The sequence below is a fragment of the Emys orbicularis genome, chromosome 8 (assembly GCF_028017835.1).
Source record: "Emys orbicularis isolate rEmyOrb1 chromosome 8, rEmyOrb1.hap1, whole genome shotgun sequence".
Taxonomy (NCBI): domain Eukaryota; kingdom Metazoa; phylum Chordata; order Testudines; family Emydidae; genus Emys; species Emys orbicularis.
In genome coordinates, this window is record NC_088690.1 from 6,510,946 (window position 1) to 6,529,663 (window position 18,718).

An 18,718-nucleotide genomic window follows, 5' to 3' on the forward strand; every position below is an offset into this window, starting at 1 on the left:
GCCAAAATAAATTGCTGGAGATATTGAGTGAGGAGGGGGGGCTGTCTGGGACAATAGGGTAAATAAAGCAAACTGACAGGGAACATTTAAGCAAGCTCCCCCCCTCTCCAATATTTCTTCACTGCAAGCATAAATGGGGGGGGGGATCTCTAGTTTTAATTTAATCTGATCAGGTTTAGGAGGGGGTGGTAAAAGACTCTGCAATCCATGTGGGGCTCGGGGATTTAAAGTGGGGAGGGGAGTGTGTGAGAAATAAAAGGTAAATCCTGGAAAATAATCAACTTGAAACTGGGAAAACACAAAAGCATTTCGGATCGTGCTCGGTCAATATAGCTGGGCTGTGAAACGTGGGGTGGAAGGGACTGGGGGAGGAAGACAATCTGATTATTTAAAACAATAAGACATGGCTGAAAGAGAATGATCTGCCAAGATAGCAAGTGAGTGCCATGTACAAAATAGAAGATCAGGTGGAAAATGATCGCTGTCCTTTAAAGCTGGAGTGCTTTAGGGTATTTTTTCCTATCCTTGAGAAATACGTTGGCTTTTTAAATTCTAAACCATACAATATACGCTGTATCAAGGGGATTAACACAAGGTAAAGAATAAATCTGGATCAGTCATGTGGGGAAGGGTCCACACTAGCTTTTTACAAACGTGCTAACTACACTACCTCGATTGAAATACCAATCTATTCACTTTAAGTATTAAGGTGTAGGTCCCACATAAATGCGAGTGAACCCTACTAATCAAATAATCACCATTACAATACCGAGCGTGACACACAAATAAACAAAACAAGAAATAACTAAGTAAATAACGAAATCAAATGTAGGATGCCACCCTGGTTTGTCCAGGATTAAATCGTGATTTGGTTGCACATGTGCTACCTTTTACAATTGCAGAATGGCCAAGCAACCTTCAGGGAAATGATTGCGAAACAGAGTGTGTAGTTTTGGGGCACTCAACTCCCAATGTTGATTTATTCCCCCCCCCCCCTTTGGAACAATGTGATGGCCGCGTGTATCTCAGGGGTTTTCTGTTTGATCAGCAAAGACACGAGGTAGGGGATAGCTGACGGCTGTGCTGTGAAGGTCTCGGCGCTGGATCATCCTTAGTTAGAGGCTGCCTGGGTTTTACCAGCAGTCATGTGAGATGAGAAAAAGAATCAGCGTTTATTTTCTCTCTCTTACCCATATGCGCCTACCTGGCTACCTTCCGCTTCCCAGTCCTGGGCGGTTCGCCTCCAGGAGGGTTTGGCGTGGGAGGCTGGCTCTTTGCAAGGGATCCCATCATCCCTGTCCTAAAATGCAGCCAGCCTCGTCAATTGTGTGAGACAGAGAAGGCCTTACCCTGCAAACGCGGTGTATTGGGCATTTCAGAACAAAGGCTTCCGAGGACACAGGGCCACCTGAAGCCACCAGAATCCTGGTCCTTTCACACACACACACACACACACACACACACACACACACACACACACACACACACACACACACACACACACACACACACACACACACACACACACACACACACCCGGCAGGTGAGGAACGAGGGAGAGAAAAGATCGGGTTTGGCTGGGGTTTCACAGGCACCTTTGCGTCCAATTCTCCTTCCACCCAAAGGCCGGTCGCTCCCCACGAGCCGGTTCTGATCATTTCGCGCTCGGGCAGCAGAGACCCCCCCAAAACACATAAACCAGAAAGCGGGGGGACGCCAGGCCGTGCAGTTTAGCGGAACCCACAGCCCCCCAGGTAACGAACAACGATTAATTCGTTATTCGCATTAGACCCCCAAAGGTGGGGAAGGGAATGGGCGTGAGGGGGAATGTGATCCTCTCTAAGGGAGCCCGGAAACCTGTCAAGAACCAGGTTCCGTCCCCAAGCTTTTCACTTAGCCTCCTGAGACAGGGGTCTCCCCGCTCCTGGGCCCGATCCCGGGCCCGATCCCGCTAGGCACGATGCCCCCAGGCTCAACCACAAATTCCCCCCCCACACACACACACACATACATCATCTGCTCTTGTCCCCGCCACTGAGCACTTGAGCCTAACTCCCTGGAGGCCTTTTGCTACCGGTTTGCAAAAACCACCGGCTCTTGAGCAAGGCAGCTTGCAGGGTGCCACATCTTAAAACACACGTGGAGCTAAACCAAAGGCTGGTTGTTTTCCCATCGGCCACCCCCTCTCTGGCTAGATCCAGATCTCTCTCTCTCCGGCCAGGGGAAGGATAGATGAGCAGAAATTATCTCATCTCCCCTCCCCCCTTCCATTCCTTGCCAACTCCAAGCTGTCCTTTGGGGGCTCCCCGTTTGCACTTGAGCTGTGGTCTCCTAGGAACGGGCCCCCCCTCGCGTGGAAATGTTTTACCCACGTGCCCCCCACCTGTACAAACTGCTGAGAGGGGAAGGGAAAAGGGCCCTTGAGCTTCCTTCGTTTCAACTTCCCTGAAGCGGCTTTTCGCGGCCCCCGTGGGAGAGACGTACCATGACTGGATGGATTGATGGGTTTCCTGCCCTGCCTTTGATGTTGAGTGTGAATGGGGCGGGAGGGGGGAAGATACGTGAGCAGTCACGACTAGCAGAGTCTTTGCTGTGCGTGTTTCGAGCTCCATCCAGGAAGCACGATCAGGCTCGGCTCCTCTCAGAACAGGAAGCGTTAAAGATAGAACAGACTTGGCTGGGGAGGGGAGATTAGGAAGTCAAGCCTCTTGTGTGCCTCCCGATCCATAAAGCCATGGCTATGGCCCCAGGATAATCCATGTTACATCATTTCTAGACCACACACGGTATAGACCAACAGGGGTCTACATCGCCTTACCCCACCTTCACCATCCCCGTGCCGTGTGAATAGGAGCTGCCTTGTAGAGTTTCATACCAACGCCGCCTTTAGTTATAATTAAGGTATTCTCTGCAGGGATGGACACCGACGGTGAAAGCAAGGTGGTCTAATGGTAAAGGACGCACATTTAACAGACCTGGCCTGGGTTCTCTACTCTGCCCCTGAGCCAAAGCCCACTGAAATCACTGGGGGTGTTTCCACTGACTTATAATTGTCCGTGTTCTAGAGACCCAGGGCAATTATTTAACCTATCTTCCTCCCTTCCCCTTTTAATACATCTTGCCTATTTAGAAAAGAATCTAATTGGGGCAAGGACCCTCACTGTGTGTGTCTAGTTAACTTTAGGACACTAGAGTGCTGATCTCAGGGGAGATGCCAAGTGGCTATTGCAGCAGAGAGCAATATTAACACCTCCCACCTCCACCCCGCGTAGCACCATAGGCTGGATGGATAAAACGGTTACTCACCTTCTCGTAACTGTTGTTCTTCAAGACGTGTTGTTCATGTCCATTCCAATCAGGTGTGCACGTGCATGGCAGCCGGAAGATTTTGCCCCTAGCAGGATCCGTAGGGTCGGCCTAGGTGCCCCCTGAAGTTGTGCCCTCAGGGTGCTCAATGTAGTGGTCTGCCGACCTGACCCCCCTTCAGTTCCTTCTTGCCGGCTACTACAACAGAGGGGTAGGAGGGTGGGTATTGGAATGGACATGAACACCACATCTTGAAGAACAAGTTACGAGAAGGTAAGTAACTGTTTTTCCTTCTCCGAGTGGTTGAAAATGACATGAACAATCAGGTTTCTGTCTATCCCATGATTCTAGAGTTTGTGGGATTTGCCAGAGTCCAACCCCTGCTTCAAGATTGTGCTCTAGCCGTTGAGCTTTTGTTTGAAAATTACCTTTCTAGATATCAATCAATCAATAAGGCTTCAGAATGTCGACAGTCTAAACCAATGCAGTTGCCATCTTCTTGAAAATACTGAACAAAACAAAAACACAAAACAAAAAGAATAGCTCAGAGGTATGAACGGCCTCATCAATGTTAAGGGGATGTTAACTCTGAAACCTAGCAATGACAGATTTAAAACATTAAACCATTTTATTATTTGACCAAACACATCCAAATAGCTAGTGGGCTTATACCTGATTACTAGAGGTTTGTACCTTCAAAAGATTCTATAGGGGCTTCAAAATATGTAGACAATGGGGGAAAAGGGCCTAAGAGCCAACAAATATTCTTGTTGATCATTAAACAATCCACTTTGGCAAGATACAACTGGTCATAATATGGACAGAAATATATATGTTAAAGACCACTGGAGTCTAGATGATGCCATTAAATATTTTGCTTTAAATGGCCAATACCTTACCAATATTCTTATTCTTCCATTAGCCCCACTTGGAGTATAATGGAAGACAAGGTTGTAGCTTTATTGTAACAAATTGCACACAAAAATAACCCTGGCTAGCTCTAAAAAATACCAACCACATCCAGGAGGGCCAAAGGTCATGAGATAGGTGCTTACCTGTAGAGGACTGAGAGGCAGAAGGCTACAGCTGGAAAGTGCATCTGATCTCTTGGTTGCACAGAAACAGAAATTGAGATAAAAGCCATGAGGCCATCTATTCATTGCCCTAGGGCACAATGCAGGACTCATTACAGCATATTCTCAGTACTTTTCTCCAGTTCCAATTATCACAGGGTCCCAGAGCTTGGGCTCCAGCCAGAGCCCAGAAGTCTACACAGCAATGAAACAGCCCGAGCCAGCTGGCACAGGCCAGATGCAGTTGTCTAGTTGTTGTGTAGACACACCCTCAGTGGACAGCTTGATGTTAACAAGCAGACATACTAACCTGTTGAAAGACAGCCCGCTCCCACCTACCACCCCAATCCCCACTCCGTCCCCCCCGCCCCCCCCCAGCTCTTAGGTTGAGGAAAGTTGGACTCTGCTGAGAAAGTCTGATTTCTCTGCAATACCAGTATGTTCCACTACAGATAAATACTTGGAGAGTAATTGTGGGGAGGTGTCCAATTCCCTCATGCCAATCACCCTTTCATTATTTATGCACAGTGGAACAGCTTCAACAGGAGAGAGATCCACACATCAGAATATCCCTTAACTCAGTAGCTAGTGCATGCTCCTGAGAGGTGGGACACCCCTGTCAAATCTGGTCCCCCCTTCTGCCAGAGGGGGCAATTTGAAGCTGGGTCTCTCACATCCCAGGTGAGTGCTCTAACCACTGGGCTAAAAGTTAAGGTGGGCACCTCCTCCAGCTCTTTTGTGTAGAGCAAGACAGACTCCCAACTTATTCTGGCAAAAAACTGTAGGCGCCTAAAACGTCCGACTCCAGGCAGCTGGTTCCTGTTCATGTACTGCTAGCAGTGATAGGTGCCTATCTGTGAGAGGGGGCAGGGCTTAGCACACCCCTCTCGAATCAGCGCCTCCCATAGGCTAGCTTAGGCAGCTACCCACCTAGCAAGCTGGCATTTGTGGATCTCATTCTTAGGCATCTAACTCGGCTTTGTGGATCACAGTATTGTTCTTGGATTTTCTAGGCACCATGATGCTCAGTGTTGCAATGCCTAAGTCCCCTTTATGGATCTCACCTCTAGTACCTGGCTTCTGTTCTAAAGTACAAGCTTACACTTAAGAATTTTTATTCTAGTTATTGTAACGGAAGATATATTTACTGCCCTGGATTCCAGTTGGGCCAAGTAGAGAGCCAGACTTCCAGAGGGTTCACATCACATCCAGAGAGGAAGGAGTAAGATTATCTTCTTGACACGCTGCAAAAATTTCCAGTGCAAGTGGCATTGAGAAAACCTGCTCTCCACAACCCATAGCCAACCCTGGTAGTGCTACTCTCTGTTCTGGAAAGCCTTTGAGGTCACAGTGGAAGCACAGTGGCAGGGAGAAAGCTTGCTGCTTGTACTGTAGCGCCTTTTCACAGCACTAAATCCCTGCTAAGAGTTCAGAGGTAAAGCAATGGCTTGCTTGGTGGTCTAAAGCGAAAGGAGTTCTATGAAGCAATTTTTTTGCTTCCTAATTTAGCAGTTGGGAAAGAAGGTGGGGGTTCTTAGCTCCTGAAGCAGGGTGAAATCTGGGTTGATCAACTGTCATACACAGCCTGTCATTGATCCATTTTGCATTAGAACATAAGAATGGCTGTACTTGGTCAGACCAAAGGTCCATCCAGCCCAGTATCCTGTCTACTGACAGTGGGCAATGCCAGGTGCCCCAGAGGGAGTGAACCTAATAGGTAATGATCAAGTGATCTCTCTCCTGCCATCCATCTCCATCCTCTGACAAACAGAGGCTAGGGACACCATTCCTTACCCAGCCTGGCTAATAGCCATTAATGGACTTAACCTCCATTGAAACAAGTAACTAAATGCTGATTTAGCATAAATACGCTGATTTATCAGTGAGACACTAGATGGCTCTAGTTCCATTAGGGCATTCACTTCATTAGGGAGGAGTTTATTTTCCCCATTTATGACTCACTCCAACTTCCCCTGAATTCAGTGGAAAAGCCTGGCACTGGACTTCAGCAGGAGCTGGATCAGGCCCTTGGTCCCTATTGACCATGACAATTGATTGCTGTTCTTGGAGTCCTGAGCAGAAGCTATGCTGCAGGTCAGAATTAACAGAACTCAGGAAGAATTGTTTTTACATGGCTGGAGAGCACCTGATAAAAAGTAGGTAGAGAGGTTACCACTAAAGTCAGTACATGAAATGCCATTTAAGATTGTAAATAACTTAGTAAGTGAAGCTAGTGACAACAGCCAAAATATTGAACCAAAAAAATCTAAAAGCTCATTACAGAAATGGACCATTAAAGTAAGAATGAATAATTTATTAGATTCATGAACTCAACAAATGTATAAATCTTATAGGATTACAAAAAAAAGAAAAGAAAAGGCTATTTCAGTAATGCACTCCAGAGTGTTGATAACAGGTTAATTTACATATTAACACAGAAGAACAAAGTAAATCAATTAGTTTGCTTGTCTTTATTGAACTCAAGAGTTGTTAAAAAGTTTGAAAACCATGTGAAACAGCATACTTGCAATTTTACTTAAGGTTAGTCACTCGTTTAACAATTAACTGTGATTGCTATATTGTAAGTGTTTTAACAAGGATTAAACACCACATCAAACATAAATAAGCAACAGATCAATAGTCCAGTTTTGTATCATACGGATTTGCTTGGCCTTTTATGATTAACATGTACTTTTCAAATAAATAGACACTCATTCAGTAGAAAAAAACCCACAAAAAAGATATAAACATTGAGTGCTAATTTTACTGACGTCCTTCTTAGGTTTTCATGATACATTTAATGTCTATTATATGTGCAATTGTGGCTGAATTTTAAATAATTTTATACTAATTAAAGTCAAGGTTATGCTTTTCCACATACAGTAACCCTGCCATATGCTTGGGTAAACTTTAAAGTCAGTGCGTTCATTCTATTTGAGTTTAAACTCCCACCTACACATTATACCCTATAGCTCAATGTTGGCACAAATGTATAAAAAGGTCAATGATGCTTTAAAAAAAATGCAAGAATTGAAAAGTTAAGAAACAGGCATCATTAAAAATATATTGGAGCACAGCTTATGTCCAGACTATTCTGAATTGATTGACCTTTTGGATATTAAAGATGTATCCAAATTGTAAACAAAAGTACGTATTTTTCTTTAAAATCTGACAGCCAAATCCCTGTCAGCTGAGCATCTGGTGGACCAGCACTGTATCACATACTCAGTTTTGTTAGTCCTTTGTTGCCAAGAAAGCTAAGTCAGTGTTTCCCAAACTTGGGACGCCGCTTGTGTAGGGAAAGCCCCTGGTGGGCCGGGCCGGTTTGTTTACCTGCTGCGTCTGCAGGTCCGGCCGATCTCAGCTCCCAGTGGCCACAGTTCGCTGCTCCAGGCCAACGGGGCCTGTTGGAAGTGGCGCAGGCCGAGGGACGTACTGGCTTCTAGCAGCCCCCATTGGCCTGGAGCAGTGAACTGCGGCCACTGGGAGCCGCGATCGGCCGGACCTGCGGACGCGGCAGGTAAACAGAGCGGCCCGGCCCACCAGGGGCTTTCCCTACACAAGCGGCGTCCCAAGTTTGGGAAACACTGAGCTAAGTAACCTATAAAGGCAACGTAATCATTGGCTTCTTCTAATCTTGTTCAACCTTGAGAAGGCTTCAAATCTAAGTGCTGGTTGCCAGTCTTTTTTTTCCCCTCAAAAAAAGTTTCAGAAGAGCTTTGGCAACTGTCTGAGGTGTTTTACATCGAGAAAGGTACCAACTGAACTCATGCTGTCTGCCTGATTTAATGTCTCAAGCGTGGGAGTTTGTAGATTTTCAGAGAAGATCCGAACATTTCCTAGGTTCTCCCTGTCAGGTTGCTGAGTGAACTCTACTTTCCCAGCTACAAGTTTGGTTTTTGGCTTTAAATCCTTCAGAATCTGCTGTGAATTCTCATGTGGTTGATGTAGTATTTTTGGAGGAAAGACCTCATTTGTAATATTTCTCAATACAGGACCATCGGATTCTGACAAAGAATAACTTCCAGTTGACTCCTTGTAAGGTTTCAGGTTAATGGATAATCTATCACAAACTCCTTCAGAAGATTCTTTCCAGAAGTTAAAGCCCTCCAACATGGGCTTAAAGTTAGTCTCCAACACATCTTCACTCTTGCTAATACTAGAGATGCTGCAGTTCTGAGTTTGCAGCTCCTCTTCATCTTCACTATTGTCACTGCTTTGTAGGAGCCCGTATCTTTTCATGTACTTCTTGGTTGCAAAGGACATATTGTTTGGTGAAATTAAGCTAAGACCCATCATGTTCTTGTCCATATTTGCATGTAAAAGATTTTGGAAAGATGAATCTTCAGGTTTTTTTTCACTTGTGTGACGGAGAGAAAGCTGCGTCAGTTGACTTTCACTTAGATACTTGAGTGCTATTGCATTTGCCTCCATACTCAGATCAACTCCATTGGGAGTTAACCCACTCATGCCGACATTAACAAATGACATGTAGTTTAGTCCAGGGACCACTGCTTCAGGATTTATGCAGGCCAATACGCTAAAACACAAAGCACCGAAAATTAAGTTAATTTAGCTTTATACTGTGTGCATGTCATTTCAGAATACCAACACAGTGAAGTGTATTTCCCCCCTCCTAAACTCGCCGAAATATCTGGTTTTTAAGCAGGCTATTTGTTCACATAATTAAACACACACCTCACATAGTAAGATTGTGTGTCTTACCTAATGGTATCTACATTACAGAAAAAGATCCACTAGGGCAGTGTTTCCCAAACTTGGGACGCCGCTTGTGTAGGGAAAGCCCCTGGTGGGCCGGGCCGGTTTGTTTACCTGCTGCGTCTGCAGGTCCGGCCGATCTCAGCTCCCAGTGGCCACAGTTCGCTGCTCCAGGCCAACGGGGCCTGTTGGAAGCGGCGCAGGCCGAGGGACGTACTGGCTTCTAGCAGCCCCCATTGGCCTGGAGCAGTGAACCGCGGCCACTGGGAGCCGCGATCGGCCGGACCTGTGGACGCGGCAGGTAAACAGAGCGGCCCGGCCCACCAGGGGCTTTCCCTACACAAGCGGCGTCCCAAGTTTGGGAAACACTGCGCTAGGGGATTGAGAATAATCATCCCTGATCCAATGCTGATCACAACTTCGGTAGTGTAACACGGTGACAGGAAGCCTCAGGCAGGCTTTAGGGCTTTGTATTTTAAGACCAACAGTTCAATATGCCACCTGGAAACTAATTAATAGTTGATCCCTACCCAGAGATGCAATGTGTCCTAGTGGTTAGAGCACTGGCCTGGGACTTGTCCAGGGTCACCCAGCAGGTCAGTGACCAAGTTACAGTACTTCTGTGTCTCAGTTTCCCCACCTATAAAATGGGGATCATATTGGACTCTTTCGTGATTGCTTTGAGATCTACTAGTGATAAGCGCTATGTGAGAGCTGGCTATTATTTATATGTTGCCATGTAGCCCAATATTTTTATCCAGCTGGAAGACAGCCTCTGTTGTAAACCAGTAACTGGTTAAGGATTGCTTTTTTGTCTCTATGGCAAAATAATGCCAGGACATCTAGAGATTTTTTCCAATATACCCATTTCCAAAAGCCTGAAAAGGGAAGTTAAGAGACTTTTATTGTTACTGGGAAGGATATAGTTTTTCAAGAGCTCTTTCAGTATGTGAAGGAAGTTCACTCTTTCCTGTCCTTGCTCCACTAAACTCTTGTAATGTCTAATCCTAAAAATACACGGTCAAGACAAGCTCCAAGATACTGGTGCTCATTACTGCATCTATTACAGGCTATGTGCTTCAGATTAATAAATCCAGTTTCCTCAATATCAAGAGATTGAAGGCATCTATGTACTCTAGTGATATGTGTAGAAAGATGAACTTGTGAGAACATTTTTTGGCTCAAAAAATAGACCACCAAAAAATAAGCAGGAGGAGCCTGGTTCTCAGCTTGCTCCCTACTGTGATGCAGACAATTGTGAAAGAAGATCTCGATCAGCCACAAAGATGACAGGAGGGAGGATTTTCTGTTTTTAAGAGGTATATCAAGAAAGGAGCCCTCTAGTTAGTTTTATAGTATCACACCTATTAGCATGTTAATGGAACATATTAACAGAACACAAGCTTGAGAGTGATGGTGGGGAAGTTTGATACAGCCAGTAATACAGGCTGTCTTAAACTTTGGTAAAAGCACCTGCTGCAATGCAAGTTAGAACAATTCTCAAACTTTTTCCTACTGGGGAGAAGTTCTTGAAACAGACATCTCCTCCCTGCCTGCCTGCCAGCCACTATACCTTCTTTGCAGCAGCCAGAACTCTTAGTTTACATGAATAAAGAAACATGGTCACATTAAGGACGCATAAAGATGAAAACGAAGCTTGCGTTAATGCAGCTGGGTTGGCTCCTTGGTAATCTTTATCTTCCCACCCTCCATTTTTAATCTGTGTCCTCTCCATGGGTTCAGGCCTGTACCTCTTCTCATTGCCTCCAGTTCCCCACTGCTCTAAGCTCTCCATATTACTTTATTGATTGGTTCTGTCCTCATCTCATGTGTTTGCTGTCCCTCCAGTTTTGGTCTCATGCACAAGTTTGATGACAACTAAACTTACACCTGTGAAATACAAGACAAAGGAGGGCTTGAAACAGCCACACAGCATACAGAGATGCTTGATTTTACTTTAAAAGTTTCACTGGTTAAGAAAGCCTCTAGCAATTCTCAGAGTTTTGTACTGGGATATATCTAGCAGCAAACACCACTCCTTAAAGAACAATGAGGTTTTTTAACCTGTGATAGCAGGAACACTGTGGCTAGCTGGATGCACTGCCCAACCCAAGTTTGAGAACTGTTTCTTTTTCTTAAAAGAAAAATTAGGGGGCTATCCTGTATCTAGTGCCTGTGTAAATATCTGGATGGAGTCCAACTTTCCCCACCATTCTCTTCTAACAGCTCTAGTAGTGCCCAGCATGAACTAGGCTGAGAAGGTCAGACCAAGCTTGTGTTCCCTGTGCACGAGTATCAAAAACATGGTCCTGGAGGTAATGCATTAGGCCTTTTCTGCATCACTACTTGCTCGCTGGGGACTCTTGGTCTCTATTTGTCTTTCTATCTGAAGAGAACGAACAGTGAAGGCTAACACTTTACCTGGCATTCTCTACTTTGTGCGCATTTTTCTTCATTTTGTCAGGTGATTCAATTTTTACTCCAAGGTTCCTTAATTGCTTAAGGGTTGCACTAATCACACTATCTTTATCTGTCAGGCCTGGGTCAGATACTGAACTCCTTTCCTTTGGGTCATTAATATTCCGACATGTGGTACCATCATTGTCGACCATTGTTTGTTTTGTACATGGAGGATCACATTCTTCAGAGGATGACTTTAAGAAGTGGTTTACTTGACCCTACAAAGGGGAAAAAGCATAAGCACATGTGGATCAACTAGTCAAGGGCGCAGGAACATGACAAAGGAGTTTACTACAGAATCCGGTTATGTGTTATCTATGGCATATTTACTCCAAATCAAACTACCGTACAGCTAGATCTGAAAATAATTTGACTTGTTTGTCAGAATAAGTTAACTATTGGTATCACTAAATGTTGTGTATTAAGTGGTGTGCAAAAATAAAATACAACATTTATGCATAGAAGGCGTGAAGGGCAGAAGGAGTATTTAAGGCTCCAAGAAAAGCAAGTCACAAGCTTGCCTCTCTTTTGCACTGCAGAAAACATGAAGAGAGGAGATGCATGTGACAACCGTACTCAATTTCAGCCATGTGAAAGCCACAGTAGTGTATTGCATGGAGCCTATTCTGGTTATGAGAACACACTATGAAGGACAAGTGGCAAATAATTGTAAGATATGAAAGACTGCCAGATATTAAAGGGTTTGTGTTAAAATACTTTTACCAATATATCCTGGTAAAACTTTTGATCATCGGATGGGTGTCTAGGCAGTGATGGACCAGCATGCTCAGCTTCTGGTTCATTTGGTTCCACCATGTGGTAGTTAGCTCCCTCCGTGGGTCCTGTCTGTAAACACATGCTAACACTTTCTTCCAACAGTGAATTTGGAGCACATGCTGGGGAAACTGGCTCATTTCTGAAGGAGACAGAACAATGAGTTAATACACCATTGATTTTTTACTTTGTTTGAAAGTAACCTATGAATCTAAATCTTGGAAAATTATATCATCTCTCCATTTCTCTTACTGTTCTCCAAGATGTCAAAAAGACTGGAGTGGGTGCAGCAAAGAGCTATAAAAATGATTCAAAGGCTGGAAAAAAGTGCTTTACAAAGAGGCTGAAGGAGCTCTGTTTAACTTATCAAAAAGAAGATCAAGAGTTGACTTGATTACAATATACAAGTACCTCCATAGGGAGGATATACTGGTTACTAATCTACCAAAAGGAAGGGCACAAGAACCAACAGCTAGAAAGTACAGCAAGACAACTTCAAACTGGAAATAAGGCACAAATTCTTAAAACAGCAAAGGTGATTAACAATTGGAACAAGACACCAAGGGAAGTGGAGGGTTCTTGGTCTCTTGAATTCTCTAAACCTGGGGAAATTCTGCCCCCAAAATTAAAAATTCTGCACACAGTATTTTAAAATTCTGCAAAATTCTGCATATTTTATTTGTCAAAATAATGCAATATAATCATGCTGGTTTCAATTATTTTGGTAATTTATTTAAACTACAGTACAATGGACGGAGAACGGGAGCTGGGAGCACTGGAGAAAATCCCCAATCCCCCTGGCCTAACAGTAATGTAGCTAGGTTTGACCCTTTATTTCTCGTTATTAGTCAACAAATAAATGCAGCCATATGCTCAGTGTTACATCATAGGCAACTGAAGAAGAGCAAGTGAGGCCTGGGGAATGAAACTCACAATTTATATTGGCTACTGACCAGCTCCAGAACGGTCAATAGCAAAGAGTTCATGGAGCACATTTTGATAGAAAATTTTTTCAGTCCAAAAATTTAGACCAGGTCTAATCACTAAAGCACCATAAGCATTTATAAGGCCACTATCCTTTACACCACTCTGGCAATGTAAAGGAGCCTTAACTTTTACACCTATTTTATACACAAAGAAAATGGGAACAATTCACTAAGCAGGCAGGCTGCTACATTCTGCTCTGCCTGACGGGACAGAGCCTGCCCCACTCCTCAGAAACACCCCAAAACCCTGCCCCTCCACACCGAACGTGCTGCAATAGTGAGCAAGAGGGACAGTCAGAGTCAGCCTCCCTCTCCCCCAGCCTCCCTCTCCCCAGCGGTGATTTACATCTCTACCGTCTGCTCCAGGCACCTGAACTGACCTGCCTGCAATGCTGGGGAGGGAGCGTGATCGCTCTGGCGGCTTCTTTTTGTTTCCCTGTCAGAAGCCATTTTTCTGCAGGGAAGCAAAGAAATCTGCGGAGGACAAGAATTCTGCACACGTGCAGTGATGCAGAATTCCCCCAGGAGTAAGTCTTCAAAGCAAGACTGAATGTTTGTCTGATGGATATACTTTCATCATTATGACATTGTGTTGCCTGTGTTACACAGGAGATCAGACTAGATGAACTAGTGATCCTCCCTCTGGCCATCTGTTTCACCTGCTGCATCCAAGTTTCCAAAATGTCAGCATTTTATTGCTTCTTCAAAGCCCTTAAGACTCTTTTTGTTGGTTTTGCTTTGTAGTTCAACACAAAGCCATTTTAACACAAATATTAGTGACAAGTATTGTTACTGTGTTTCACTGTAAACACATACCGATATTTTCACATACTTCAGTTTTAGAGAAAATATCAACCTGGCTGAAAGGATGGTATGTTCACAGTGCTACACACTCAACTGGTTTCTACAATAAGATAAGTGAAGTCCAGACTGAAAAATTTCACTGTTACTGACATGAATAGGAGCTTCAGGGAAGAATCTGATTCCATGTCTTCACACATCAGAAAGGCAGATATGCCACAGTGAACTATCACAGGGCATGGGAAAACCACTGTATCTGGGTGTTATCTACAAATGTGTAACAGTTGAGGCCAGAAGGAATGATAATGCTGGGGTCCCAGATAGATCTCGGGTGACCCCCAGAAACAAACATGAACGATAGCGGAAAAATATCGGAACCCAAACCAATCAACAGTGCATGTTGAAAGAGATAAGATTTAAATCATGTGCTGTGCCAGATAGTCAATGCAGGTTATCAATTACTGCAAGGAGAAGCAATTCATTATCCCCAGCAAAAACAAACAGGTAAAACCCAATGCTACTGTGCATTCTTCCTATGAAGAAATCATCAAAGTACTTCACATGTGTATAAAGCCAAGTTAGAAAACAGTGCTCGAGAGAGTTCTCTCTAAAACCAGCCATGTTAGAAAAGGACTGATTGAGCCAATGCTCACATTAACTAAAACTACATGCGCATGCTACTTCCCCAATTCTAATTCAGAGCCCCAAGTTAGTTAGAAATCCATAGTTTATCAGTTTAATGACTAACCTTTTTCCAGTATGACTATTTTTAGACATTAATTTAATCTGATCTGAATGGTTTGTCTTCACTTAGCCTTTTACACCTGTGAAATGTACTGGATCAGGATTTTATATTTATGTAGCTATCTGAAAATGAAAACATTTGATTCTTTATCAAGGGAAAAGATTGAGAATATCTATGCATGGAAAACTCTAATCTCATTCTAATACTGGAAGTGCTTTGAGTTAAATTCTCTTAACATCATTGTAAAATTGTGAATGGAGGTTTAAAAGTAATCGAAATGGCTTATTCTAGTGCCACATTAATAGATTCTATATTTTGACTTAGTACAGTGAGAACACAAGGGAAAAAAAAGTCAGTGATTAGGTGTGAAACACAGAAGAATCCAGGGAGGTAATCAAGTCATATGACCTTCAACCCTCTAGTCCTGTGGATAAATCAGCCCCTGAGAACCGTAGGCAATTTTAACGCTGGCAGTGGAGAACTCATGTAGGAAAATGATAAGTATAGCAGTGTTTCCCCTTGTGATTTAAGGAGAGGATGAGAATATTGCTTGGAAGATGTCTGCAATTTAAAAAAAAAAAAAAAAAAGTTACCTAGGGGGGTTTTGCTGCCACCAAAGGTGCCCGACTGCCAAGGGCAACTATATTTGGTACATCTGCACAAGTGATTTTGGAGACAGGATTAAAGGCAAAAGGAATTATACAGAACATTTAGTTAAGTCAGATGCCAACCGACGAAGTTCTGTAAAAAAGTCAGTTGCTTCTAAATGACATTACTTAAACGGCGAGTGAACTAAACAGTGAACAAGTACTATCAACCCACAAACAAGATTTTTCAAATCAAATATTTACCTGAGTCCAGCCTGGTTAGTTCCTTCTTCTGCAAGATGGCAACTTTCTACAAAGCTGGGTATGTCAACAGCCTTTAATGAGGAGGCAATACTTGTATTACTTGTATCTTGCTCAGTGTTAATAGAAATGCTTATATCTTCTTTAGATATTTCAGTGTCATCTTGTTTAACTGGACACACAGAGTCTTCTTGCTTTTCACATGGTGCATTCCAAAATAAGCTAGCACCTAGCAGAGGAAAATTAATGCAGTTTGTGATTTTAAGTTTCGAAAAGGTCATTTGTTTTCCAATACATTTATTCTCTACAGCAGGGGTCGGCAACCTACGGCACGCGTGCCAATTCTGAGTGGCACACTGCTGCCCACTGAGGAGGAGGAGGGGTGGAGGGGCCGGAATGCACCACGCTGTGGGAAGAAACGGGGGAGGGGGAAGCTTGGCTGCCACAGGATCAAGCTTCTGCCTCCTGCCCCGGCAGGGGAGAGCGGTGGGGAGGGGGGTGTCCCGGCCCCCCGCCCCACTCAGCCCCCCCCCCCCCGCACACTGCTCTCCCCTGCGGGGGCAGGAGGCAGAAGCTTGGTCCTGCGGCAGCCAAGCTTCCCCCTCCCCCGCTTCTTCGCACAACGTGGTGCATTCCAGCCCCTCCTCCTCCTCCTCCCCCCAGAGGAGCAGAGCCGAGCGGCAGCGTGCTTGCTGCTCCGTAGAGGAGGCAGAGAGAGGTAGGGACGGGCCTGGGGGAAGGGGGTGGAACAGGTCATATCCCTCCCAGCCCCCTGCCATGAGCCGCTCAGGGCAGGGGGCTGGGAGCACCCCCACGAGCCGAGCACCCCAGACTTCTGCCCTGCACCTCCCCACCCCAACACACACCTATCCCTCTGCCCTGCACCCCCCCAGCCCTCTGACCTGACCTTAAGTTGCCCCCCAACACCCAGCCTTCTGCCCTGCATCTCCACACACACCCCAGCCCTCTGCCCTGAACCCCCCACACCCAGCCTTGTGCCCTGCACCTCCACACACACACCCCAGCCCTTTGCCCTGAACCCCCCACACCCAGCCTTGTGCCCTGCACCTCCACACACACACACCCCAGCCCTTTGCCCTGACCTCGAGTCCCCGTCCCCCCCCACCCAGCCCTCTGCCCTGAACCCCCCACCCAGCAGGCTGAGCAGGCTGGCGGCATAAGATCAGCATTTTAATTTAATTTTAAATGAAGCTTCTTAAACATTTTGAAAACCTTGTTTACTTTACATACAACAATAGTTTAGTTCTATAATATACACTTAGAGAGAGACCCCTTCTAAAAAACCCGTTAAAATGTATTACCAGCACGCAAAACCTTAAATTAAAGTGAATAAATGAAGACTCGGCACACCACTTCTGAAAGGTTGCCTACCCCTGCTCTACAGTTATACAGAAATAAAAGCCATTGCTGTGTTTGGTTTTATTTTCACTAGGGGTTTTTTTTGCTTTTGTTTTTAAAATGACAAGTTCTAAAACACCGTTCAGAAAAAAAAAAAAATCTGAGGAAGCTGCCTTTAATTAATGAAATAATTGCGAAAATTAACATTGTTCTTCAATTTAACAGTGTTACTTTATGTACAATAGCAAATAAATGCTGCATTTTATTTAACAAATGAAACAACTAGATAGGAATACAATTAGTCTTGTATACCTCTAAATTCACTTTTGAAGAAAGGGATGTGCCCATCTGTAAGACTGTGGGGTTATCTCCCCCTCCAAACCAGCCACAACCTTGTAATAAAGGTTAATAGGACCAGATAGATACATTAGTTCATGGCCTACTGGCTTCAGTTGTGACACTCACTGACATTAAAGGGAGTCAATTTCCCCCTGAAGAAAGATATGACATCAGTACCTAGCATATAGTATTGGTGGGAAAATGGAGAACCTTAAAGGTGTCCTGGATAAATATTTGATAGTATGCCATACAGGATTAGAACTATTACACCTAAAGCAAGAGTATGTACATCATTTTGCATATAGAGAAAGGGACCAAAGTTATTGTGACTGAGTCATGGGTTGAATGCATCGCCTTCATCTCCTTGTCAAGAAGAACTCCTGTCTGACCTTGCGTGACAACTCCCAAAAGATGGGCCTGATTTTCTGAGGTGCTTAGCCCCTAACAACGGATTGACTATGACTAAAGGTGTTCGGCACTTCTGAAAATCAGGCACAAGTCGAAGCAATATTAAGAACAGGTTTATATCATTGTCATTCTGAAAAGGAATAAAAAAAGGTGTTACCTGTGCTTACAGCAATGCTCACACTTTTTCTCATGTGTAAACCTTGGGAAGATTGTGTTTCCATGGCAACAAATTCCAACTGCTTCTCAGACTGTAGGGCATTGTTACCTATAGTAGTTTTAGTAGAACAAGGTTGAAGAGTTTGTGCTTCCAACAAACGCTGGATCTGGAACAGTTATCAGGAGAGTATCACTTGCACTGCAAGTATAATAAATTCAGGACGCTAGTTGACAGCGAGTTACCATACTAGACTTTCATTACTGAAGATCTGGATTCAAATTCTGATTATGTTGCAATACAAGACAAGTTTAATGGTATTTTAGTTACCGTCAGAGAGTTTGGCATGATTTATAGGGTCTATTTTCAGCTTGGAATAGCAGGCAAATGAAGGTCAGCTGGCAGAACTACACTAAAAAGCTTTTATGTACCTATTTGCACTATGCCTGTTTGAAGCCCCCACCATTAGCCTCTTTTGTATAGCTCCCCCCCTTCCCAACGTGTTAAAAAACATCATTTAGGTTGCAAAGCTAAGTACATGAAAGCTTGGAAAAGCCAGATTTACCCCTTCTGCATCCATCCTGTTCACTAAAGGAAGCCGGGGTACTGTGGAAAGACAGTACATGATCATGTGATTAAATACTGTGTCATAATGCATATGCATAAGGGAGCAGACTTAAGGTTTCATGTGCAACCAAAAATCTAGCATCAACCTTGGAGTTCTTATCTTTGCAATCTAAATAATA

The 18,718-nt window shown here is 44.2% G+C and overlaps 1 protein-coding gene across 1 annotated transcript in view; it reads right to left on the reverse strand.

Moving 5' to 3' along the window:
• Window positions 1-8,087: 8,087 nt before the first annotated feature.
• Window positions 8,088-18,718, reverse strand: part of STIL (STIL centriolar assembly protein) — a 30,867-nt gene continuing 20,236 nt past the window's right edge. The window contains 5 exon segments of the mRNA XM_065409544.1: window positions 8,088-8,919; window positions 11,520-11,776; window positions 12,282-12,474; window positions 15,716-15,941; window positions 17,976-18,141. Of these exon segments, the coding sequence (XP_065265616.1) occupies window positions 8,088-8,919; window positions 11,520-11,776; window positions 12,282-12,474; window positions 15,716-15,941; window positions 17,976-18,141 (1,674 nt within the window).